At 39.3% G+C, this 26,092-nt stretch overlaps 1 protein-coding gene and 1 pseudogene across 12 annotated transcripts in view; one reads left to right on the forward strand and one right to left on the reverse strand.

Moving 5' to 3' along the window:
* Positions 1-26,092, reverse strand: part of Nbea (neurobeachin) — a 558,554-nt gene that overhangs the window by 217,374 nt on the left and 315,088 nt on the right. For 10 of the 11 annotated variants that reach the window (XM_006501527.4, XM_017319586.2, XM_006501520.4 and 7 more), the window contains 2 exons: positions 14,392-14,500; positions 11,203-11,369 (listed from right to left, as the gene is read on the reverse strand). In XM_006501527.4, coding sequence (XP_006501590.1) covers positions 11,203-11,369; positions 14,392-14,500 — 276 coding nt within the window. Of the gene's footprint in view, positions 1-11,202; positions 11,370-14,391; positions 14,501-26,092 lie in introns of those variants that run through there. The other variant, XR_001783693.2, reaches the window with a different exon arrangement.
* On the forward strand, positions 4,537-5,497 carry 4933417G07Rik (RIKEN cDNA 4933417G07 gene; annotated as a pseudogene). The gene has a single exon (NR_033592.1). The product of NR_033592.1 is annotated as an RIKEN cDNA 4933417G07 gene (transcript).

Genomic DNA, 26,092 nt, shown 5'->3' on the forward strand with positions numbered 1-26,092 from the left:
TTACACAAGTATTTGGGGAAAGTAAGGAGTAAAACAAGTAAAGGTCTGTTTAACCATGAGGAACTCAAGTTCAGGGAGAAACATAAAGTCAAAGTCAAGAGAATGACATGGCAGCCGATTTTCACACATTTTCTAAGACTGGCTTTGACTGGCTTTTGTAAAACAACTGCACAGAACTATTAGCCTTCAAACTTTGACAAATTTCTCAAAAACTAGTTGAGCAAGTTAACAAGACATGAATGTTGCCTATGTGGTGCCTGCAGGTGAGATGCCTCAGGCAAAGAGACCAGACTGAGGGGCTTGGACTTGAGACAACCTAGAACCGATAGGAGATGTGAGATGGAATCCCAGAGCTTCCTGAATCTAAGATGCTGCTGGAGGCTCTAACTCAGAACTTGGAAGGACTGAACACAGACTATGATTGCTAAAGAAGGTATTAATTAGGCCGATAGGCACATTATTCAGTGGAGAGATTTTAAAATTTTGTACCATTTTCTTTGTTTTTAAATTATTTTATTTTTTACACTCCATATTCCATTCCCGCCCCCCTCTACTGACTGCTTCTGCCTCCTCCCCACAACCCCTGTGTCCACGTGGATGTCCCCACCCCCTACCCCACCTGACCTCTAAACTCCCTTGGGCCTCCAGTCTCTTGAGGGTTAAGTGCATCATCTCTGAATGAACACAAATGCGGAAGTCCTCTACTGTATGTGTGTTGGGTGCCTCATATCACCTGGTGTATGAAAATCAACCTGGAGGTTCCTCAGAAAACTGGAAATAGATCTACCTGAAGATAGAGCTATACCACTCTTGGGAATATACCCAAAAGATGTCCCACCATGCCACAGGAGCACGTGATCTATGTTCATAGCAGTCTTATTTATGATAGCCAGAAGCTGGAGACAACCTAGATGTCCCACGACAGAAGAATGGATACAGAAAATGTGGTTCATTTACACAGTGGAATATTACTCAGCTATTAAGAACGAGGAAATCCTGAGTTTTGCAGGCAAATGGATGGAACTAGAAAATATCATCCTGAGTGAGGTAACTCAGACCCAAAAGGACATGCATGAATTACAGGGATGGAAATGGAGAGGAACCTGAGGAAAAGAAGGTCCAGTGACAGGCCCAAAGGGGGATCCAGCTCAAGGGGAAGGCCAAGGCCTGACACTATTACTGAGGCTATGGAGCACTCACAAAAAGGGATCTATCAAGTCTTCCCTCTCAAAGATCCAACAAGCTGCTGAAAGAGTCAGATGCAGACATTTGCACCCAACCAATGGACAGAAGCAGCTGATCCCTAGGGAAGGCTGAAAGAAGCTGAGGAGAAGAGTGATCCTGTAGAAGGACCAGCAGTCTCAATCTGGACCCCTGGTATATCTCTACACTGGACTACCATTTTCTTTAAAAACAAAAACTGGAATATGCTCCTACAATGATTAACACTTACAGATGAACACCTAACTACTGATTTTTTTTTAACTTTTAACAAAAGTAATAGTAATGATAACAAAAGAGGTGTCAGAGAAGTTTTACAAGTGGTGGTTGAATTTATTCTTGTCTGGCCCCAAGGCTGATACTGTTTTTCTTGGAAAGCTTTTTAAAAATGATTTATTTAATTATTTCTATTTTATGTGCATAGATGTTTTGCCTGCATGAATGCATGTGTGAAGATGTCAGATATTCTAGAACTGGAGTTATTAACAGTTGTGAGCTGCCATGTAGGTGCTGGGAATGAGCACTTCTGGGAGAGTCCTCTAGAAGAGGGCCTCGGGAAGAGCAGATGGTTCTCTTAACCACTGAGTCAGAAGGTTTCTGACTTCTACAAATGGAAAAAACCCAGGAAAATTATTGCTACTAGGTACTCTAACCATGCATCCATAAATACTTACAAAAGATCCAAATTAATACATGTAATTATTTTGATGACAGTAATAAGTATGTAAACCATAAATCAAATAACTAGAACTCAGAACTATATATATACCATTACAGCTTGTGTAAAATTTTTGGGCTAGACACATGGTGAGGAATTTTGGGAAGAGTGTGTGTGTGTATGTGTGTGTGTGCAGTTGTTTTGTTTTAGTGATAGGGTCTCATTCATGGTAGCCCTGGCTGGCTTAGAACTTGTTTTATAGACCAGTATAGCCTTCTGCTTGCCACTGTATCCAGTGTGCTGTAATTGAAGGTGAGTGTCACTATTCAATTGTCACCATCGGTTGGTGGAGAGTATTTTTTGATGATTAAAAAAAAAAAAAAAAAAAAAAGAAACCAAACATATTTACACTAAAAAATAAAACAGTAAAAATGCTGACATGTAAATTTCCTTTTAAATTTATTATCATTTTGTAAAGGCCATTTATTTTGTGAAGAACTGAAAAAATTTAAGCCAATATGCTGGGTACAAAATTAACTCAAGGAAATCAGGAATGCTCCTCTATACAAGTAATAGATGGGCTGAAAAAGAAGTGAGGGAGACAGTACACTTTACAATAGCCACAATAATATAAAATATCTTGGTGTAACTCTAGCCAAACAAGTCAAAGACCTATATGACAAGAACTTCAAGTCTCTGAAGAAAGAAATTGAGGACGATATCAGAGGATGGAAAGATCTCCCACGCTCATGGATTGGTGGGAATAACATAGTGAAAATGGTCATCTTACCATAAGCAATCTACAGATTCAATGCAATCCTCATCAACATTCCAACACAATTAGTTAAAGATCTTGAAAGAACAATTCTCAACTTCATATGGAAAAACAAAAACAAACAAACAAGCACAATACAGGATAACTAAAACAATCCTGAACAATAAATAATTTCTGGAGGTCTCACTATCCTTGATTTCAATCTGTATTACAGAGCAATAGTAATAAAAACTTTATGGTATTGGTATAGAAATAGACAATGGAATGGATTTGAAGACCCAGAAATAAATCCACATGCCTATGGACACTTAATTTTTGATGAAGAAGTCAAAACCATACAATGGAAAAGGGACAACATCTTTAACAAATGGTGCTAGTCTAGCTGTATGTCTGCACGTAGAAGAATGCAAATAGATCCATACTTTTCACCCTGTACAAAACTGAAGTCCAAGTGGATCAAAGACCTCAACATAAAACCATATACAGTGAATTTAATATATCAGAAAGTGGGTTATAGCCTTGATCTCATTGGTGCAAGAGACAACTTCCTGAACAGAACACCAATGGCTCAGGCTCTAAGGTCAACAATTAATAAATGGGACCTCATGAAACAGAAAACCTTCTGTAAGATAAAGGACATCATTAATAGGACAAAATGACAGCCTACAGATTGGGAAAAGTTCTTTACCTATCCTACGTCTGACACAGGGCTAATATCCAAAATATATAAAGAACTCAAGAAGCTAGACAGCAACAATCCAAATAACCCAATTGAAAAATGGCCTAAACAGAGCTAAATAGAAAATTCTCAACAGAGGAATCTCACATGGCCAAGAAGCACTTAAAGAAATGTTCAATGTCCTTAGTCATCAGCAAAATGCAAACGCAAATGATTCTGAGTTTCTACTTTACACTCATCAGAATGGCTAATATCAAAAACTCAAGGGAAAGCACATGCTGGTAAAGTTGTGGAGCAAGGGGAAAACTCCTCCACTGCTGGTGTGAGTGAAAACTTGTAAACTACTCTGGAAATCCTCTAGCCAGGCAAGACCCCCAGTAGAGGGATCAGAACAGTATCTCACCCAGAAAACTCTTGACACAAAATGTGTCCTGCCTACAAGAAGTACATGGACAAAGAGAGAGCAGAGATGGAGGTATATCCAACCAAGACTGTCCAAAACTGAGACCTATACCATGGACAAGAACCAATCCCTGACAATATTCACGATACTCTGTTAATACCTGAAGACAGGACCCCACTACAACTGTCCTCTGACAGGCTCTACCCAGCAGCCAATGGAATGAGATGCAGAGACCCACAGCCAAACAACAGATAGAACTTGGGGAGTCTTATGGAATAGTTGGGTGAAGGAGTGAGGAGTCCAAAGAGGAGAGGGATTCCATTTGAAGACCAATAGAATAAACTAACATGAATACTTGAAGGTTCCTAGAGCCTGAATCACCAGCCAAAGGGCAGGCATGGAGCTGGACCTAGGTCTCCTTCACACACATGGCATATGAGCTGCTTCGTCTTCATGTTATTCTTCCTACAACTGGAGGAAGGTCTGTCCCTGAGTCTGTTGCCTGCCTACCTGTGGACCACATATCCCTGAATGGTTTGCCCTGTCTGAAGACTATGTGTCTAGTCCTGCAGTGACATGATGTGTCATGAGGGTAGAATGGGGAGATTTTCATGAAGGGGGAATGGGAGATGAGCTGAACTAATACTAAGATGCAGAGTGAATAATTAAATAAATTTAAAACCCCCAAAACAACAACAACAACAACAAAAACCTTTACTTCATGACTTTGCGAAGACCAAAACTGGAAGCTTTCTGAGCTGCCACATCCAAGGCCATGAGTTGCTGCTGCTACAGCAGCTATGGTGTCAGTAATTAACACTGTGGATACCTCTCATGAGGACCTGATTCCTGATGCACAGATGGACTATTATGACACCTGCCTAGCAACCTGCTCCTCGGATAGATCCCTTACAAATTTTGATGTGCAAATTAGAGGGCAGATCCTCATCATGGACCTCAGAGGACTAGAAGGGCCAGTGTGGCAAGTGGCCTGGGCCCACCTCATGTATGGCAATATCCTGGTTTCCTGTTCCTTTGACCAGAAATGAGGAAGTGAGGAATGAGGAAAATAGCCCTTGGGAGAAGACCCATGAGCACTCAGGACAGGACTCTTCAATGGACTCTGTCAGGCCCCTCATTACAATGGCCTGATCCTGGTCTATGGGAGTTCAGATGGGGCCACCTCACTGCCAACCTACACAGGAGAAGGCCAGTGGGAAGTGAAGAAGATTAACAATGCTCACACGATTGGCTGTAATGCTGCCAGTTGGGCCCCAGCTGCTGTGCCTGGAAGCCTTATAGACTAACATCAGGACAGAAACCTAATTACATCAAGAAATTTGCATCAAGTGGCTGTGACAACCTCATCAAGCTGTGGAGGGAAGAGGAGAACGGCCAGTGGGAGGAGGAACAAAAGCTAGAGGCACACGGAGTCTGGGTTCAAGATGTTGCCTGGGCCCCTCCATTGGCTTGCCCACCAGCACCACTACCAGCTGCTCTCAGGACAATCGAGTGATTATTTGGACCTGCCATGGTGCCTCAGGCAATATGTGGTCATCTAAACTCCTACACAAGTTCAATGATGTGGTGTGGCATGTGAGCTGGCCCATCACAGTGAACATCCTGGCTATGTTAGGTGGAGGCAATAAAGTGACCCTGTGGAAAGAATCTGTGGATGGACAGTGGGTGTGCATCAGTGATGTCAACAAAGGCCAGGGTTCTGGGTCAGCCTCCATCACAGAGGCCCAACAGAATGAGCAGTGACAACATAGGCAGCCAGGACTTCCTGTTACCTATTCTGGAACAACCTCCAAACAACTGGGAAGAAGAGTCCCAGTGCTACCAAGATTCCAGACCCAGGAGTGCCCACACATGCAACACTGGCTGTCCAGACCCAGGAGTGCCCACACAGGCAACACTGGCTGTCCACCTACCTTACTGAGATTCCACATGTTTAGTAATTTAATGTCCAGCTGAAAGTATTCATGGAAGGAACAAATGACTATTATTTTTAAATATTTTTGGCCATTTTTAACTATCTTTTGGTTCAGGCTGTTTGCAAGCTAATAAAATCATATTGAAAAGAAAAAAAGAGCAAAAAAAGAAGACGAAAATTTAAATCTGTCTTAAAACAGTAATGCACATTATTTATTTAAAATTTATCTCTTAATGACAGACTGCTAAATGCAGCAAATGCTGTCAGAAAGTAGGTTACAAATCAAAACAACAGGTTTGTAGTGAGTAGTATGTAGTGAGTAGTAGGTGTGGTTAAGTGCTTTGGGAATACTTCCTGTCCAGCCAACTTATCACACTGCTAATTCCTAAGGCTGAAATAATCATTACTGAACTCCTCCAACAGAGAAGTCTATGGGAATGCTAGCCTGTCAAGGTTGCAGAATTAAGTGAACAGCGATAACAGTAAACAAGACATTTTTCTCTTGTATTCCAAAGGATTCTGCCCAGTTATTTAAAATGCCATAAGCACAAGTAGTCTTCTCTCTACAACGTTTTCAGGACAAATGACTTCAAATACAGCACTTTAATGCAAAGACACTGTTCAAGTAGCAGGCAAAGCTGAGTTACTGACAAATAACAACTGTTCACAAGCAGAATATTAAAACACATGTCACAATCTAACAAGGGGGTTTAGTGTACCTACAACATCACACTACTGCAAACTAACTTATTCAATTTATTTGTTTATTTTTCCTTTCATTCATAAGTAAAAATATGTATAGTCACAAAATAGTATAATATCTATACAGAAAAAAAACACCACTGAAATTCAGATTCTTAAATCTTTAATATAGCTTTCATATTAGATTGTAAAGGGTTGAGCACACTGTTCCAAGGAATTTAGGTATGAAATTGAAACTATCCATACCCAAAAGTAAGAGTATGAAAGTCTTAAAAGAGTCAACATATCATGCAAATCCTTAATGACTCCAAAAACCACAGACTCCAGGGTCTGCCGGCTATATTCCTTGACAGCACTGCTTTAGAGCTCTGTGAATGTTTACTTTCTAACAACTGCATTAAGGACTAGAGGTTGGGATAGACTCATTCCTTTTTAAAGATGCTCCTCTTACATTAAAAGGAGACCTATCACAGAAAACCACATTTGGACTCAATGCAGAGATCAGTGAACTGTGGAGATTCCAGATGAAATGGATACACCACAGCTCCTGTGTCTATGGCTGAAAGGACATCATGTATGAGGGGACAGAAAACCTCTATGAGGTGGGATACAAGAAAGTAGAAATGGCTGTAGAAACAAGACAGAAAAGATGGCAGTATCAGTATATGCTAATGGCGAGAGGGGAAATCTCACCGAGTCCCTGTAGAAAGAATTGCAGGCAACTAATAACTGCTGAGGGGGGTGGGGGAGGGAGAGAAGAGAGAGAGAGAGAGGGAGAGAGAGAGAGAGAGAGAGAGAGAGAGAGAGAGAGAGAGAGAGAGAGGGAGAGGGAGGGAGAGAGAGAACAGGAGAGAGAGAACAGGAGAGAGAGAGAACAGAAGAGAGAGAGAACAGGAGAGAGAGAACAGGAGAGAGAGAACAGGAGAGAGAGAGAGAGAACAGGAGAGAGAGAACAGGAGAGAGAGAACAGGAGAGAGAGAGTGAATATTCACCTCTCGCAGACTTGAGCCCCCTGTTATCCAATGCAATATGGTCATTCCTGAAGCCAGATATACACAACTAAAATGGACTCAGTAGATTGCATTTTTATATTCATCCATATTTATTTAATCAAAGAATAAGAGGCTATCAATTTGAGAGGGACATAGAGGGAGTTGGAGGGGGCACTAGGGGAGGGGCTTGAGGGAGGAAAGGAAGGAAGGTTTTTTTTTTTATTAGATATTTTCTTTACATTTCAAATGTTAGCCCCTTTCCTAGTTTCCCCTTTTGAAAATCCCCTATCCCTCCCCCCCCAACCCATCCACTCCCTCTTCCTGGTCATGGCATTCCCCTATACTGGGGCATAGAACCTGGGAGAGGACCAAAGGTCTCTCCTTCCATTGATGATGAATTAAGCCATCCTCTGCTACACATGCAGCTGGAGCCAAAAGTGCCTCCATTTCTTTTCTCTTCTTTTTTCTTTTCTTTGCTTTTACAATTTTTTATTAGATATTTCCTTCATTTACATTTCAAATGCTATCCTGAAAGTCCCCTATACCCGCCCCTTGCCCTGCTCCCCAACCCACCCACTCCCGCTTCCTGGCCCTGGCATTCCCCTGTACTGGGGCATATAATCTTTGCAAGACCAAGGGCCTCTGGAAGGAAGTTCTATAATTCTATTTTGATTAAAATATGTAAATGAATAAATGTAAAGAGCATACATTGAGCATCTGTTCTATGTAGAGTACTATGCCTTGGGTACAGAGTTAAAAGTAAAATCCACAATCCAGGTAAAAGAAATTATATGGTGTAAGGGTCATGAAGCTCAAAGGTAACAAATTCAGAGACTGGTAAAGGAAAAGAGTGTTAATTTGATAAAAATGATTAGAGGATGGTGGTCTGGTGAGACACTTGAGTCTGAAGAGACTAGAAGAGGAGACACACAAAACAACGTTAGCCTGCTCACAGTGCAGGCAGTATGGCTGCACTAGGGCTAAGTTATGAACTAAGAAGTTACACAAACACCCATCGAAGGAGTTACAGAGACACAGTTTGGAGCTGAGATGAAAGGATGGACCATCTAGAGACTGCCATATCCAGGGATCCATCCCATAATCAGCTTCCAAACGCTGACACCATTGCATACACTAGCAAAATTTTGCTGAAAGGACCCAGATATAGCTATCTCTTGTGAGACTATGCCGGGGCCTAGCAAACACAGAAGTGGATGCTCACTGTCAGTTATTGGATGGATCACAGGGCCCCCAATGGAGGAGCTAGAGAAAGTAACCAAGGAGCTAAAAGGATCTGCAACACTATAGGTGGAACAACAATATGAACTAACCAGTACCCCCCCAGAGCTCGTGTCTCTAGCTGCATATATATCAGAAAATGGCCTAGTCGGCCATCAGTGGAAAGAGAGGCCCATTGGTCACGCAAACTCTAGCTGCCTCAGTACAGGGGAACGCCAGGGCCAAGAAGTGGGAGTGGGTGCATGGGGGAGCGTGTGGGGGACTTTTGGGATAGCATTGGAAATGTAAATGAAATAAATACCTAATTAAAAAAAAGAAATTAAAAAAAAGAAAAATAAGACAGTAATGAATACATTGGTAACTTTTGTGATGGTTAAATAAAATTATATGTAAATATCAAAAAAAAAAAAAAAAGAAGTTACACATTATGACAAGAGGTCAGACAGACACCAGGGGAACCAAAGTAAAGAAGGAAGCACGGAGTTGTGCTAAGCAATCCAGAAAAATGAACTTTAATAAAACATAGCCACTCCACTGGCAAATGTGCTTTTCACCAGTGATGATACAAACCTTTCAATGTGCAATTAATTATATTTCTTGATGAATTAAAATGGGAAATGTAAGAACAATTTTTCTTGCATTTATAAAGTGTCTCTGATTTACAGTATGTACAATATTTATATCCAATGTACAAAATGTTAAAGCTGACATTTATATGAAAAGTTGAATCTTTGTAAAACATTCATTTGTTCATATTTGTTTGTGTGTGGGGTGTGCAAGTGTATGCCTGTGCATGTGCACATGTGGTAACAAGCATTTAGAGGTCAGTGGACAGTAAGTTGTGTGTTAGTTGTTTCTTTGCACCACATGGGCTCCAGGGGTCAAATGCAAGTGGGAGCTTTTCTCACTGAGCCATCTCATTGACCACAAAAGCTACATCTGTAACAACACAGGGTAGCATTCAAAAGCAAGGTTTTCTTTATAATATTTTCCTACATTATGATGAATTCGTGATTCCCACTGGAATATAGGTTAAGTGCCACTGGGTTTGCACACAACTGTTTAATGAAAACTTTGATGACCAGTCTCATTCAGGCACAATAGTTTTTGGCGTTTGTTGGATGAAGTTTCTTCTGAATTGGTATGTTCCCTTCTGGAGGGAGGCCCTTGGAACTCAGGAAGTAGACAAAACATACCACGGACAGGAAGCTCCTGAAGTATAGGGGGCTCACAGGTCCTTCTCAACAGTCCTATGTATAGTGACAGTTACTGGGAGGAGAAAGCCTCAGATCTGCACTGTTTCAAGCTGTATAGGGAGCTGCAAGAACACAGCTTGCAGGAGTCACTGGCCTCAGCTAAAAAGACCTCACCTAGGCTCCTGCTAACACCCCCAATTAACTCACAGCCAGCCACTAAGCTAGATTTGGCACAACTGTTCCTTTAGCGTGCTGTTGGTGCCTTATCTGGGGCGAATAGGCATGTGTTCTTGGCACTCGAGAAGGAATTGCTTGGCATGTGGAACAGGTGATGAGACATGTAACTGAGACTGATTTGTCCGAGGGAGGAACACTGCACAGTTCTGATATGGCGTCATGTCCTATGTGGCATGATGTTGTGCAGATCGACGACACAGTAGCAGCTGCATGTTCTCCTCTTGAAAGGTGATAGGATATGCAGCCAAGTGTGAGCCAACTGAGAGTGGAGCATCCTTAGGGGCAACACCAGAGTGGTGGATCTCAATGTCAAGTACTTGGCGTTCATTTTTAAAGATGTTACCCTACAGTATTACCTTAAATACAAAAGCACTACTGTTTTCTCATCTCTGTAAGGTCAGGACAGACTGCTAAGCCTCCTCCAACAGAATCCCTTATCTCAGAATGTTTCATAGTAGCATCCTATCTACAGTCCACAGATTGCCATACTGCTGGAAATTTAATAAAAACATGGGATGGGCACAAGGAAAGAGAGGTATATGAAAAGTGACACCAGCAATCTAAACACAGGAACCTTTTCATTAATTATTTTTTAGATCATTGTGTACACAGAAAACCCAACCAAACCAAAACATCTTATATGTCCATACACTTCAGAAAACAGAGAATTTATTTGTTATAAAAGACTAATTTTGTTTAGATTGTGCTAAGGCAACATATAATTTGAGATGAAAAATCCCTAAATTTGAATGGAGAGTGAAAGAAACAATTCCAAAGCAGCCAAACACGTCTCTACTTAACTCTAAAGTAGCATGTTACTCTTTGTTAAGTGATTCTATTTATTACCATATAAAATAAAAGTAATATTTGCATAAACTTAAGGCTGTCCTTTAAACTGTCCTTTAAAGGCTCATCTTACACCTAACGCTTCTGTATTAGTAAATGATATATTACTACATATTACTCAAAATATAAACTGGCAGCATCAGAGAAAAGTTTAAAACAGTAAGTTTTCATAAAAATTAATGAAGTGAAGAATAAAACTAGTAAGTAAAAGCACATTTTAATATTTTGAGTGGTGTTTACATAGTAGCTATGTGGTCACTGTGACTTGTATCCACGAGCTAGCCCCCCTTTCCCTACCCCGTCGTCGTCCCCACTCACCTGTGTGACACGGCCCCCCAGGCGCCATGCTTGTTGGTGAGGATGTTGAGGATCTTCTGTTTCAGCTGGTTGGCTGTCACGTGGTCCCGGTGCTTGGCAGCACTGATGAGGTGGTCACACATCTTCTCCTCCTCTCTCCTGTCAGCAGCATACTGTGCACACTGCGACTACGAGGGAGGAAACCAGTAAGAATACACTTACCGGGTAGAATGAGACAATGATTCCCACCCGTAAGGGACAGGGCAAGAACAACTAGATTAAAAATCCTCATCTGACAAACCGAAAACTTGGTTCTAAGGAAGGCCGAATCCGTGTTCAAATTGAAAAAAAAAATGCACACTTTTGAAAAGTGCATGTAAAATTTTTGAAAAGTATTAACGTAATTAATTACTTTTATACTTTGCTTATCTTCTCTAAATCTGATCTCAGTAGCAAAATTAATCATTAAGCAGAAATAGTTCACTAAAAATGTAAGCCCACTTAAAAAAAAAACAACTTAGCACGCCTAGCTTGAAATAAACATACATAATTTCAATAATTACTTTGAAAGCAAACTTTGTCTCTGCCAAATGATTTTTTGCTTCCTGAAAGACAATGTAGTCAAAAAGAAAAAATTACTTAGAAATTTAGCACGCTGGTATTTTATTTGACATTCTAAGTGGACTCTGTTTTCTTTCTGCACTCACCTTCCTATCTGTACAATGAGAAGCTAAGACAAGGCTTTCACAATGTCAACTCCAACTCTAATATTTACTGCTACAAAAGGTCTCACAAGAATCATTGCCTTAGTCTTCATCTTCCCGACCCCACAGCTAACAGCTGTCATATCTTAGTCCTGTTTCCCGACATGAGCATCAGAGATGATCAACAGACCCTGTTATGAACATCTCTGAGGGACTGTGTGGACTGGCTCAGTCTGTGACTTCCCTGGTACACCTCAAACATCTAAGACAACACATCTATCCAGCTCCATTGTCATCACTGGGCAGAGCCATGCTGCACAGGAGAAATCAGAAACAGCCCTGTCTGCTGACACTCTCTGCAAGTCTTCTGGAGAAAAAAACCCATAATAATCTAAGAAGGATTAATTCATTTTCCAATTTATCATTTTGTACAGGGAACCACCAATTAGTACAAAGATCCGCTGTAATAATGAGGTTAATATTTCATTAGCTTATTGAAGGGTAAAATTAAATTTTCATTTTTCTCCCTTAACAATTACAGTATTAACTAAGAAAAAAATTCTTTAATGCAGAAGTACCCACTCAAATTAAATATGTCTCCGCCCTAATTGCAGGCTTCCATGGGGGTTACAGAGAACTGTCCAGTCTAGTCAAACATCATAACTTCTGCAATTTTTTAAGTTGAAAACTGATATATTTAGTACACACATACACATTCATAGATGCACACCCATGTACATATATACACAGATATATACATACCAATGAGTTTATTTTGTCTTTTTTTTTTTTCAGAGCTGAGGACCGAATCCAGGTCCTTGCGTTTGTTAGGCAAGCGTTCTACCACTGAGCTAAATCCCCAACCCACAATGAGTTTAATAACATCATTCTAATATAAAATATAAGCATTTCAGTTTAAAAGCCAGTGGGTATCTATTAAGTAAAAGTGATTATTATCTCAAAATTCCTTCTACTGGCTGTATACACAGTGGATACTGAGTCCTAGAAACATCCAGGCTTCATATTCTCTACCTTCAGAAGCTTTCAGCACCCTTGCTGCACACCCTCATGGTCTAAACTCACTGCTACCTCAGGAAAGAGCAAGAGGTGAGTCTGAGAAAATCTTCCTTCTCTTCTAGGGAAGCCAGAGATGCACACAGAATGCACAAACAGAATGTCAGGAGTGTTTAACATTCATTATGGTCAGGAGAGCAATTATAAAACAGTGCCTAAATATTCCCTATATGGACAGTAATGAACAGGGGAGAAAGAAACACTGAACTTATCGTAATGCCCTTTGGTTTAAATATACGCTAAAGGTTAAAGCTAATATCTGCATGCCTAAAAATATATATGGAATGTTTCATAAGACAAACACTGGTCTGCTATATCCCCTCAAAACATCCTCTTTTTTTTTTTTTTAGTAGAAATATGATTGTCTCAAAATTGATCCTGCTGAGAATTCAGTTAAAATTCTAAAATCTTATTTAGTTGACATGTGAATAAAGATTTTTTTTGAGTTCTGATATTTTATATACAAATATATTTTCAAAAAAGAGAGAATTCGATTTTTTCTAGCAATCAAAAGTACTGCACAATACCTTGATAAATATCTAATATTATTATTGTTCATATTATATGAAACTTAACTTTGGTAAACCATTTGTCACTCTGTCTGTCCGCCCATCCATCCATCCATCCATCCATCCATCCATCCATCCATCCATCCATCTTTATCTATCTATCCATCCATCAGACTATATCAACAACTCTTACTGATACTTTAAGCAGTGTTTAAAAACAGTATCTAACATGCCACACATCAAGCACCTGCTGTCCACTTGGCCAATGAAGTGGTGTCTGTGCGTATGAAAGCAACAATTGCTATTTTTCTATTCCATGTTGCTCAGCTGTAGAACTCAGAGCTCACCACACTTAGTCCATCACTGTGCATGATTCATAGGGCTACTCTGCTGAGAGAAATACCCACTGAAGCTCCAATGGCAGACTCTCTGCTCTAGCTGCACGTATTGTCATGATGCACCAGGAAAATGAAATGTTGTAGTTATTACTTCTCAGACCACTAGGAGCTTGTGCAAGTCAAATATTACAGCATGTATGTATTTCTGAAATATGCTGTTTTATAAATTAAGTGACCTGAAATTCTGAATAACGGCTCTTTTTAAATAGTGAAATTAGGAGATCCATTGAATACTTTGAGTCCATAAAACCACACAAAGCATCCACATTCACCAAGATGTTATGTAAAACACTAACAGCTTAAAAACAATAGCATCCTGGTTTTGTCTTTACAGTAACTGAAAATAGTGTCATCCCACCCTTCCCCCATGGTGAAGAATATGACAGAGTGACAAGGCATAAATGAATCAGTCTGACACTGGGAAAATCCTTTAAAGCAGGGCCTGAAATGCCTTCAGTGGTATTTTCTTCTTTGTATGTTTTATGTTAGGCAACAAATGAGTGATGCTTGACGATACAAACTTACCTCAAACTCTGCATGCTTATGTACATCCTCTGCTCTCTGTCTGTTCAAAATAAACTCAGCTTCATTTGCAACACGGACTATGTGGTCCTTCATAGCATGGCACAACAACCTGGAAAGATAAATGTCGTGGGAATTACCATTCCTGATAGTTTCTTTCTTGGGGAGGTAACCAGTTATTTTACAACAAAATAATTTTACTATTTCAAAATTTATACATAAAGCTTATGTAAAGCTAGATTATAAGGTAGGGGATATATCGTAATTATAATTGTCGCACATTTAGCAAGGCAGATGATAGGCCTGAGGTACTTCTAAAGCTCCCAAGTGATTAGATTCTAAATTCGTGTAACTAAAATGAAACAAAGTTTTAAATAAATGAAACAGTAGGGCACATTACTAGGCAACTTATTGAAAATTCAAGCCTTTCAAATGTAATGGACAGTCAAATGCTATTTCCTGCATTCCTGCTTCCCAGCTTCTGATCTTAACAGGCAGCTACTGCTGTTTCCAGTGTGTGTCTTGGACCATAGACTACCCACAGAATTATCAGCCTCCTGAGTGTGCTTTCATGTGGAGCTAGCATGCTCAGTAGATAGCTTTCTACCTTCTTTCCTCAGAGTGACCTGTTTTAGAGATCTTGTGATGCTGACAGCCCTCAGTCTTTGGCTACCTTGCTCTTTCTCTGAGAAGTTCTTCCCAGGAATGCCAGCACTCCTTTGCAGCACTGCTTTGACACAGCCACTTTCCCCACTTTCTCAGTGTCCTGCTCTGTGGCTTCCTGTGCTCCACAGAATAAAGAAAAGATGCATGTGGCTCTTGTGTTAATGGCAGCTTTGGACATCCTTGGGACTCTCTCTGAAGTCAGCTGTCATGAAAAGTCTTGATGATCAGAACTACCTGTGTGCTCCTGTGAACCAGCAGTGAGAGGGGGACCGGTGGCTTGCACATGCCCACTGGCAGGCCATCCTAGCTGAGAATGTGACCTGAGGTTCAATGAAAGGCCATCAGATAGAGAGCAGTAGAGAAAACACTGCATGTCTACCTCTTCTACAAGCAAGTATCATGCCTACACACAGGTGTGCACCACACAACACATCACAAACACCCCAACATGTAAGACAAGAGAAAAACTTGAAGTTTTGAAATACCACAAGTTTTGAAAAAAATGTGGTTATGAAATACCAATTCATAGGATCCTCCGATATTCACCACTACATTCGATGTACTTATGACAGTCATGTCCTCCTTACTGACAACCACAAAACAGCCAAAGAAGAAGCTATTACATTTTCTGACATCTGTAAAATATTGATGAAGTGTAATTTTTAAAGCCATATATATTAAGAAGCCTGAATAGTCAATATTTTTCTATTCTGTCAAAGCTGAACTGCATTGGCATATTTCAATATTTTCTCAACAAATTACTTGTAGTATCTACATAGCATCTTCCACAAAAGAATGCTGAATGAATGGATCCTTTATTTCTGGGTTGTGATATGAATTCTCAGTTGCTCTGAATTTACATTCAACCATGTTAGAAAAACTTTGCTACAACTGTGTTTGTCTGTGTTTTGAATTAATCACAATTTCTCATCTAGCCTGGATAACCAGGTAGTGATGAGCACTTGTGGGAATGCAGTAAGAATTCACAGGAGGATCCTGTTATAACATGGAGCACTAACCTTCCTAACACTGCAGAGGGACAGATTTGATGCTGTTCTGGCACAGCACAGACCATCAGAAGAGGACCCAGGGAAAGGGCCTGCTGTGTAATCAGGAGGGCCTGAGTTTGGCTCTACAGCATTCACATAAAAGCTGGGTGAGGTGGCAAAGCATTTATAATCTCAGCATGGGGGAGGTAGAGAAAGGAACTCCCCTAGGTTTACTGGCAAGACAGTCTAGCCAATACATGAACTCCAGGATTAGTGATGAACTATTTCAAAGAGATAGAAGACGACCTCTATCCTTTGAGCACACACATGCTCTCTCTACATTGCACACATAGACACAAACACACATATGCAGGGGAGTGGGGAGAACTATAATCTTCAAACACTAACTCGATGAAATTGTTGGTTCACAGTTTGTAGACAGACAAGGACAAAAGGAAGGAGAGAGAAGGAGAGGGGGAGGGGAGGGGGAGGTGTAAAGTTTGTGAGCATTTGGCTGTGCATCTTTGTTGAGCACATGTTGAAGGCTGAAACATAGTGAAAGTAATCTATTATATGCATATTACTGTAGGTTACACATAAATATGTGAAGAGGAGACAGCAGAAAGGAAGGGCTCCTGGTCTAGCTGCCTAATTAATAGATATCATTCCCATGAGCAGAGCAGAGAACTAGCAAAGCCCAGAGATGGGGTGGGTGCTGCACTTTAAAGACTGACCTCAGACATAACAGAGAAAAATGTCAATTATCTAGCAGTCTGTCCAGTCCTGAGCCTGCTTCTTACTCATGCTGAAAACATGAAAAACCATTCACCACAGTAGTTCACAATTTTATATCCCACTTCATACAGGAAGCAGATCTAAGAAGCTTTACTACATAAAGAAACGGATACCTGATCTTGCCAATACTTTCACCATGAAGGGGTGTTGAATTTTGTCAAATGCTTTCTCAGCATCTAGTGAGATGATCACCTCATCTTTTTCTTTGAGTTTGTTTATAGAGTGGATTAGGTTAATGGATTCTTGTATACTGAACCAACCCAGTGTCCCTGGGAAAGAAGCCTCCTTGATTGTGCTGAATGGTGGTTTTGATATGTTCTTGGATTCAGTTTGCAAAATTTTATTGAGTATTTTTACACGATATTCTTAAGTGAAATTGGTATGAAGTTCTCTTGTTTAATTGGGTCCTTGTGTGGTTTAGGTATCAGAGTAATTGTGGCTTAACAGAATGAATTAGGTAGTGTTCCTTCTGTTTATATTTTATGGAATAGTTTGAGGAATATTGGTATTACCTCTTCTTTGAAGGTCTGGTAGAATTCTGGTAGATTTTTTTTTTTTTTTTTTTGGCTTGGGAGGTTTTTTTAAATAACTTCTTCTATTTCCAAAGGATATAGGGGCCTATTTACCTGCTCTTGATTTAACTTTGGTATGTGGTATCTGTTTAGAAAATCATCATTTTCATTCAATTCCGGGAATGTGTTCCACTATGTTAATAACGACCTTATTTGTGATGTTCAGAAGCTGGAAACAACACAGATGTCTCACATTGGAAGAATGGATATAGAAAATGTGGTTCATTTAGATTTTCCAGTTTGGTTGACTATAGGCTTTTGTAGTAGGATATGATGATTTTTTTTGAATGCTCTTAGTTTCTGTTGCTATGTCTCCCTTTTCATTTCTGACTTTGTTGATTTGGATACTGTTTCTAGGCCCTTTAGATGATTTGGCTACCGGTTTATCTATCTTGTTGATTTTCTCAAAAACAAAAACAAAAACAAAAAACAAAAACAAAAAAACCCCAGTTTTTGGTTTTGTTGATTCTTTGTGCTTTTCTTTGTTTTTACATGATTGATTTTGGCCTTGAGTTTGATTATTTCTTGCCTTATTTGTGATATCCAGAAGATAGAAACAACCCAGATGTCCCACAACAGAAGAATGGATACAGAAAATGTGGATCATTTATATAATGCAATACTACTCAGCTATTAAGAATGAGGACATCATGAGTTTTTGCAGGCAACTGGATGGAACTAGAAAGTATCATCTTTTGTGAGGTAACTCATATCCAAAAGGACATGCATGGTATGTACTCATTAATAAGTGGATATTAGCCAAAAAAGTACTGAATACCCAGGACATAATCCACAGAACTCAAAGTTAACAAGTCAAAGGTCCAAGTGAGGATTCCTCAATCCCATTTGGGAGGGAAAAGAAAGCAATCATGGGGGGAAGGAGGGAGAGGGACCTGGATGGGAGACAGGACAGGGAGGGGAAGGGTGGGGACATGATCAAGTACTGGGGGTGAACAGGACTGAAGAAGCTCTCAGGGCCAGCAGAAAGAATGGAAACAGGCAACCTCTGGAGGTGGGGTGGGGGAGCTCTAGCATGTACTAGAGACCTGGGAGGTGAGAGACTCTTAGGACTCAAAGGGAGGGACCTTGGATGAAGTGCTCTATAGTGGGAAAGGGGAACTTGTAGATTCCACCTCCAGTGGAGGGACAGAGCATCAAGTGGATGGATGGGGTTGTCATCCCACAGTCAAAAGCTCTGACCCAGAATTGTTCCTGCTTGAAGGAACTACAGGGACCAAAATGGTGAAGAGCATGAGAGAAAGGAGGTCTAGAGAGAAAGAAAAAAAGAAAGAAAGAAAGAGAGAGAGAGAGAGAGAGAGAGAGAGAGAGAGAGAGAGAGAGAGAAAGAAAGAAAGAAAGAAAGGGAGAAAGGGAGAAAGAGAGAAAGAGATAGAATCAAGTTTTCTTGATGATAAAATTAGTCTGTTTTATTTAACAGTCAATTTGTTTTGACCAAAGATTTGATAGACATGCTTACCATTAACTTTGAACACCATCTAAAAACTGAGTGCAAACATTCACCCATTATCAGTTAGTGCTTGTTCTGCTTCTCTATGGGGACTAACAAACTTTTCTCTTTGAAGTTTCCTATTCAACACTGTATTTAAATGGAACCACATAAATGTAACCCCTACTTTCTGTCTCTGTTCAGAGTGTATTTCTAGGTCCATCCACATGTAGTGTATGTCAGCACTTCACACAGTACACACTCTCCTTATATATTCAATGGGGCTGACATTTTGGGTTGCTCCCATTTGAGCTATTGTGAACATTTATTTGCCTTCTATTCTCATAAGAATATACTTAAAGGTGAAAATTCTTGTTTACAATAGTCTATGCTTAACTTCTGAGGGGTTGGTCAATTTCCTGCACAGTGGGCTATCTTTTGCCTTCTGAGTCCCTACTGGTATTTGAGTGATCACTCACACTATTGCAGTGGATATGTAGTGGAACCTCAGCACATCCTGACCCGTATTTCTATGATGATTTATGATGCTGACCATCTTTTGATTATCTCACCATTCATTTTCATTATCTTCTTTGGAAGAAGAAAAAAAAAGTGTATCAAATCCTTTGCCCATTGTTAAGTTGAAACCATTAGACTTTTTTAGACTTTTTACACTTGAGTTACAGATTCTTCACATCTACTATTACTAAGCTCCTTCAGTAGTTTCTCTAGCTCCTTCATTGGGAACCCTGTGCTCTGTCTAATGGAAGACTGTGAGCTTCCACTTCTGTATTAGTCAAGCACTGGGAAAGCCTCAGGAGACAGCTATATCAGGCTTCTGTCAGCAAGCTCTTGTTGGCATCTGCAATAGTGTCTGGGTTTGGTGGTTGTTTATGGGATGGCTCCCTAGGTGAAGCAGTCTCTGGATGGTCGTGCCTTCAGTCTCTGCTCCAAACTTTGTCTCTGTAACTCCTTCCAAGGGTATTTTGTTCCCCCTTCTAAGAAGGATAGAAGCATTCACACTTTGGTCTTCCTTCTTCTTGAGTTTCATGTGTTTTGCAAATTGTATATTGCATATTCTGAGCTTCTGGGCTAATATCCACTTATCAGTGAGTGCATATCAACTGTGTTCTTTTGTGATTGGGTTACTTGACTTAGGATGATATCCTCCAGATCCACCCATTTGTCTAAGAATTTCAGGAATTCATTGTTTTCAATAGCTGAGTAGTACTCCATTGTGTAAATGTACCACATTTTTGTATCCATTCCTCTGTGGAGGGACATTTGGGTTCTTTCCAGCTTCTGGCTATTATAAATAAGGCTGCTATGAACATAGTGGAGTGTGTGTCCTTATTACATGTTGGAGCATCTTCTGGGTATATGACCAGGAGTGGTATTGCTGGATCTTCCAGTAGAACGATGTCCAATTTTCTGAGGAACTGCCAAACTGATTTCTAGAGTGGTTGTACCAGCTTGCAATCCCACGAGCAATGGAGGAGTGTTCCTCTTTCTCCACATTCTCGACAGCATTTGCTGTCCCCTCAATTTTTGATCTTAGTCATTCTGACTGGTGTAAGGTGGAATTTCAGGGTCATTTTGATTTGCATTTCCCTGATGATTATGGATGCTGAACGTTTTTAGGTGCTTCTCAGCCATTCAGTAGTCCTCAGTTGAGAATTCTTTGTTTAGCACTGTACCCAATTTTTAAATAGGGTCATTTGGCTTTCTGGAGTCTAGCTACTTGAGTTCTTTGTACATATTGGATATTAGTCCCCTATGAGATTTAGGATTGGTGTAGATCCTTTCCAATCTGTTGGTTGCCGTTTTGTCTTATTGAAAGTGTTATTTGCCTTACAGAAGCTTTGCTTTTTTTTATGAGGTCCCATTTGTCAATTCTTGATCTTACAGCACAAGCCATTGCTATTCTGTTCAGGAATTTTTGCCCTGTGCCCATATCTTTAAGGCACTTCCCCACTTTCTCCTCTGTAAGTTTTAGTGTCTCTAGTTTTATATAGAATTCCTTGATCCACTTAGATTTGACCTTAGTACAAGGAGATAGGAATGGATCAATTCGCATTCTTCTACATGATAACCGCCAGTTGAGTCAGCACCATTTGTTGAAAATGATGTCTTCCTTCCACTGGATGGTTTTAGCTCCTTTGTCAAAGATCAAGTGACCATAGGTGTGTGGGTTCATTTCTGGGTCTTCAATTCTATTCCATTGATCTACCTGCCTGTCACTGTACCAGTACCATGCAGTTTTTAATCACAATTGTTCTGTAGTACAGATTGAGGTCAGGGATGGAGGTTCTTTTATTGTTGAGAATAGTTTTTGCTATCCTAGGTTTTTTGTTATTCCAGATGAATTTGCAAATTGCCTTTTCTAACTCAGTGAAGAATTGAGTTGGAATTTTGATGGGGATTGCATTGAAGACTGCTTTCAGCAAAATAGCCATTTTTACTATATTAGTCCTGCCACTCCATGAGAATGGGAGATCTTTCCATCTTATGAGATATTTTTGATTTCTTTCTTCAGAGACTTGAAGTTCTTATCATGCAGATTTTTCACTTTAATTAGAGTCACACCAAGGTATTTTATACTATTTGTGACTATTTTGAAGGGTATTGTTTCCCTAATTTCTCTCTCAGTTGGCTTATCCTTTGTGTAGAGGAAGGCTGCTGATTTGTTTGATTTAATTTTATATCCAGCTACTTCACTAAAGCTGTTTACCAGGCTAAGGAGTTCTCTGGTAGAACTTTTGGGGTCGCTTATATATACTATTATATAATCTGCAAATAGTGATTCTTTGTCTTCTTCCTTTCCAATTTGTATTCCTTTGATCTCCTTTTGTCATCTAATTGCTTTGCCTAGGACTTCAAGTACTATATTGAATAGGTAGGGAGAGAGTGGGCAGCCTTGTCTAGTCCCTTATTTTAGTGGGATTGCTTCAAGTTTCTCTCCATTTAGTTTGATGTTGGCTACTGGTTTGCTGTACATTGTTTTTTATTATGTTTAGATTATGTTTTGAGTTCCTGATCTTGCCAAGACTTTTATAACGAAGGGGTGCTGTATTTTGCAAATGGTTTCATCATTTCATGAGATGATTATGTGGTTTTTGTTTTTTGATATTATTATGATGCTAGCATGAACAAGAGATTCAATTAAAGGATATGTACATAGTATATTTTTGATAACATAATCATCGTTAATGAACTATTTATTGTTTATTAATTTCTATATATCCAACTTTTATAAATATGTGATATCTTATAGCCATTTTCTTTTTGTTCACTCACTATTTGTCTGCATACACACATATGTATACATGCATATATATACTTATGTATGCACACTTATACATAGATATATAATATGTACACATATCATCATCCTCATTTTCCCTTTTCATGGTACATCCTGACCTTTTTTTTTTTTTTTTTAAATGAAAGGTGCTCTCATCAAATTAGTTGCTCTTTTAGTTTATGTAATCATCTATAAAATGTGGAAAATTCCATGTGAGAGAATTAACTAGAAAAATGAATGTGAGCAGCTCAGAACAGGTCTAGGCAGTATGAAGTGGTGGTATAATACATGCTACCTCTACACTGTATCTAGAAGCCTTATTTCCACTTCTGCTGATGAGATGCTGTAGCCCACATCAAACAAATGCCTCAGCCGACTGAAGGTTAGCATATTGCAAAATGTTGGGATCTTTCCCTCTGACTTGGCCAGTCTGAGATTGGCCAACTGAGGGAACATTGTAGTTCTTATAGGTTGTATTTGTGTAACTGGCATAGAGAACTAAAGCCATGGACTTCTAAAGGCACTGGAGATAAATTTTACAAGCCCAAGAAATATGCAGGTTGAATTCTTTATGCTTCAAGCATTAAGCACTGAACAATCTCCCATCAGCTTGGCAAATCCAAGGAACGAAGTGGCACTGGGTCTGCACAGGAAAGTGTTGGTGTACGCTGAAAATCCAGGGCCTGACTTCCTTACTGACTTGTAAGATACAAATCTCTCCTTTCTTTCACTAAGCTTTCTACCTTTACTGCACCACTTGGCATTTTGCTTTTTCATTGCAATACAACACTGCCATCTACAAACTTCCCACTCAGAACTCCTCAGTTCAGTTAGGGAACAACAACTAAAGGGAACAATAACTTAGAATATTTTAAATACATTTATGATTATGTCTTGGGCTGCAATCTTTTCAGACTTTCCCTGCAAAAAGTCTTAAAATCAAATAGGCTAAATGAGTCATCCAACCTAGTTATGTTCTATCATAGTTCTTTATAGTTTCACAGCATTTTAAATCTGTTTATTAACCTCTACAAGTCAAATATGAACCAACATCATCATCACCAACTAAATAACCCTTCAGGGACTTTAGGCATGAGTAATCAGTTTAGAAAGATCCATGGGCAGAGCAGAGTTGTATATTTATTGATTTTTTTATATTTTTAAAAAACTTTAAAAAAGATTTATTTATTTATTTATTTATTTGCTTATTTTATGTATGTGAGTATACTGTTACTCTCTCAGTCACACCAGAAGAGGGCATCTGATCCCATTACAGATGCTTGTGAGCCACCATGTGCTTGCTGGGAACTGAACTCAGGAAGTCTGGAAGAGCAGTCAGTGCTCTGAACCACCTAGTCATCTCTCCAGTCCCTGATTTTTATAAAATGCCTTGTAGTTTTTATTGTAAAACTCTTTTTCATATATTCAGAGGATATTCCTTAATATTATTTTGGCTTTGATTGGACTCTTTGATAAGTATGTTATTATAACATTCCTATTGTATTTAAATACTAATCTTGTATCCTATCTTTGTTCTTGATCCATTTAGTAGTTCTAGTACCTTGTTTTGCTTCCTTGGAATTGCCTCTCTAAATGAACCGAGTCCTCTGGCCAACAGCCCAATATACAAGCACCCCTGTCTTGCCTTGGATCCCAGGAGGAGTATTTAGTCTGTCCCAACTAAGCAAGGTGTTGATTGTGCTTCTGCAGCCATCAGTACTCGGGCCACTCACTGTGAGTCTCGTTCAAGAGGTGAGCATCATGGCTGCACACCTTACTGCATCTGCAGAATGCTCACACATAGGTGTTGTCTTTCAGTCTGTGCATGTGGAGCATTACAGAAGTAACAGTTTTGAATGTCACACCAGCTCTACATTTTTGAGTAAAAGCTTTCTTGTAGAATTCCTTTCATAGGCAGTTGCATATGGTATATGAGTCTATGTATAGATTATGCACAGGTTTATATTGGCTACCAATAGGAAGCTTCCTTTCTTTAAATGCCTTTGGTGCTAATGTAAAGGGCAGGAACCTCATAAAATGAGCTGAGAAGCACATATTTCTGGAAGGTTTGGAGTATAAAATTACTTAAGACCCTTGTTAACATCAACTATTTTCTTTTTAAGTGAATTTCATTTCTTTTCTTCCATTATGCTACAAATACAGAAGTCTAGATAATGGCATAATATTGTTTTGCTGACTTCTTTATAAATAATGACCTTAAGGAAAAATTATAAAAGTCGCACATGCTTAAAGATATACAAATAAACATTATAAACTCCCATCAGCACCAAGCAGTAAGTAAGTGAATGGTCAGCACTCAAGTCGTGAAAACATGCATGGGTAACTAATATAAACTACACAGAGATCAACCACAATCTTGATCTTCCATACTGCTGCTTATAATGAGGAAGGTGGGGTGCTAGCTGTCCTCACAGTAAGCCCAGTGCCACTTATCTTACTACAGTCCTAACCTGTGCCCGTATGGTCTGAGTCCCTCTTGTGAAAGAAGTGCTCTGTAGTCACCGCTATGGACACCAGGGGAGCTTTTACTTGACTAGCTTGCACTTAGCAATGTCCTGCTTAAGCTATCTTTGAGTGGGATAAATTTTCTTCAGGTTAAATCCAAATTGCTCAATTATTGAACAGAAAAAAAAAACTATGTGCAAAAGTATTTTTTCCATGCTGTAATTAAACAAGTGAGCTGTGCTTTGTAAGTCTTTGTTGAGAGTGTGTTATTTCATTGATGTGTAGCTAAAAGGTGCTTTTGAGAATTTCAGGGTTACCTGTGTGTTATGCTGTATTAACAGTTAAAAATCAATAAAACCCCTTTCTTAAGTCTTTTCCCAGATGGCTTTGGGGAGTGTTACAAAATAGCAATGCTGGCTTTTTAAATAGTGTATACAATAGAGAAAAATATATGAACTTCTCCTCTTAGAACTTGTTGATTCTATTTCCTTGGTGTCTGAAGGAAAGCTCAGAATGTAGGCCTAGACTAAGGCTAGTTAAGACTAACATTTTTTTCTCAAAAGTTTGAAGTATCTAAATACATGAGTATCTGAAGAAGTTTTTTAAAATATGGTTAAAAGACAATTCAAACAAGATTGAAAATTAGTGTGGTATGAATATGTAAATTTATGCACTTGAGTCTCGACCCCAATCAACCCTGTTAAAAGTAGGACCTTTAGGAGGTACATAGGTCATCAGAGCTCTGGCCTCCTGAACCTACTGATGTTTCCACAAGAGGATGTTTGTTACAGAAACAAGTCCATACCCATCTTGCTCTCTCTCATCCTATCATATGTTTAATCTTGGAAGCATGTGATAATAAAAAGACCCTTGCCAGATGCTAGCACCTGGATCTTGGACTTCCCACCACTGAGAACCATGGAACAAAAAGTTTTTGTTTATAAACTATAGCTCCCAGTGTTCTGTTGATAACAACATATAGCAGATTAAAACAAGTAAATGTGAACGTTATTTCCCTAGTATGTGAAACCTAACCTTTACTAAATGGGACTTATTTCAGCTTTGAATAAACATATTTTGTCATCAGTGATTAATATGTACAATTCAAAAACATTGTTAGAAGTACACAGTAATTTTAGAAAGCACAAGACAGATTTTACTCATTTATTTACAAAAATCATCACTTAATAATTTATTGCACAAAATAAGCAAAAGAATTGTAAGAAAAAGATCTTATTGGGGCTACAGATGAAAAATGCAGAGAAACAACTTCTGTTTTCAAGTTTTCAGGATTTACTGTTAAAACTAAACTAAAACATCTGCTCCACGGACGTAGTTTCAGAGCTCAGCTTTGGAAATTGTGTGTGTGTGTGTGTGTGTGTGTGTGTGTGTGTGTGTGTGTGTGTGTGTGTGCTGGCATGTCTGTTGGAGAAACAAACTCAAACAAAGCCTTAACAGTTTAAAT

Source organism: Mus musculus, chromosome 3 (genome assembly GCF_000001635.26).
Source record: "Mus musculus strain C57BL/6J chromosome 3, GRCm38.p6 C57BL/6J".
NCBI lineage: Eukaryota > Metazoa > Chordata > Mammalia > Rodentia > Muridae > Mus > Mus musculus.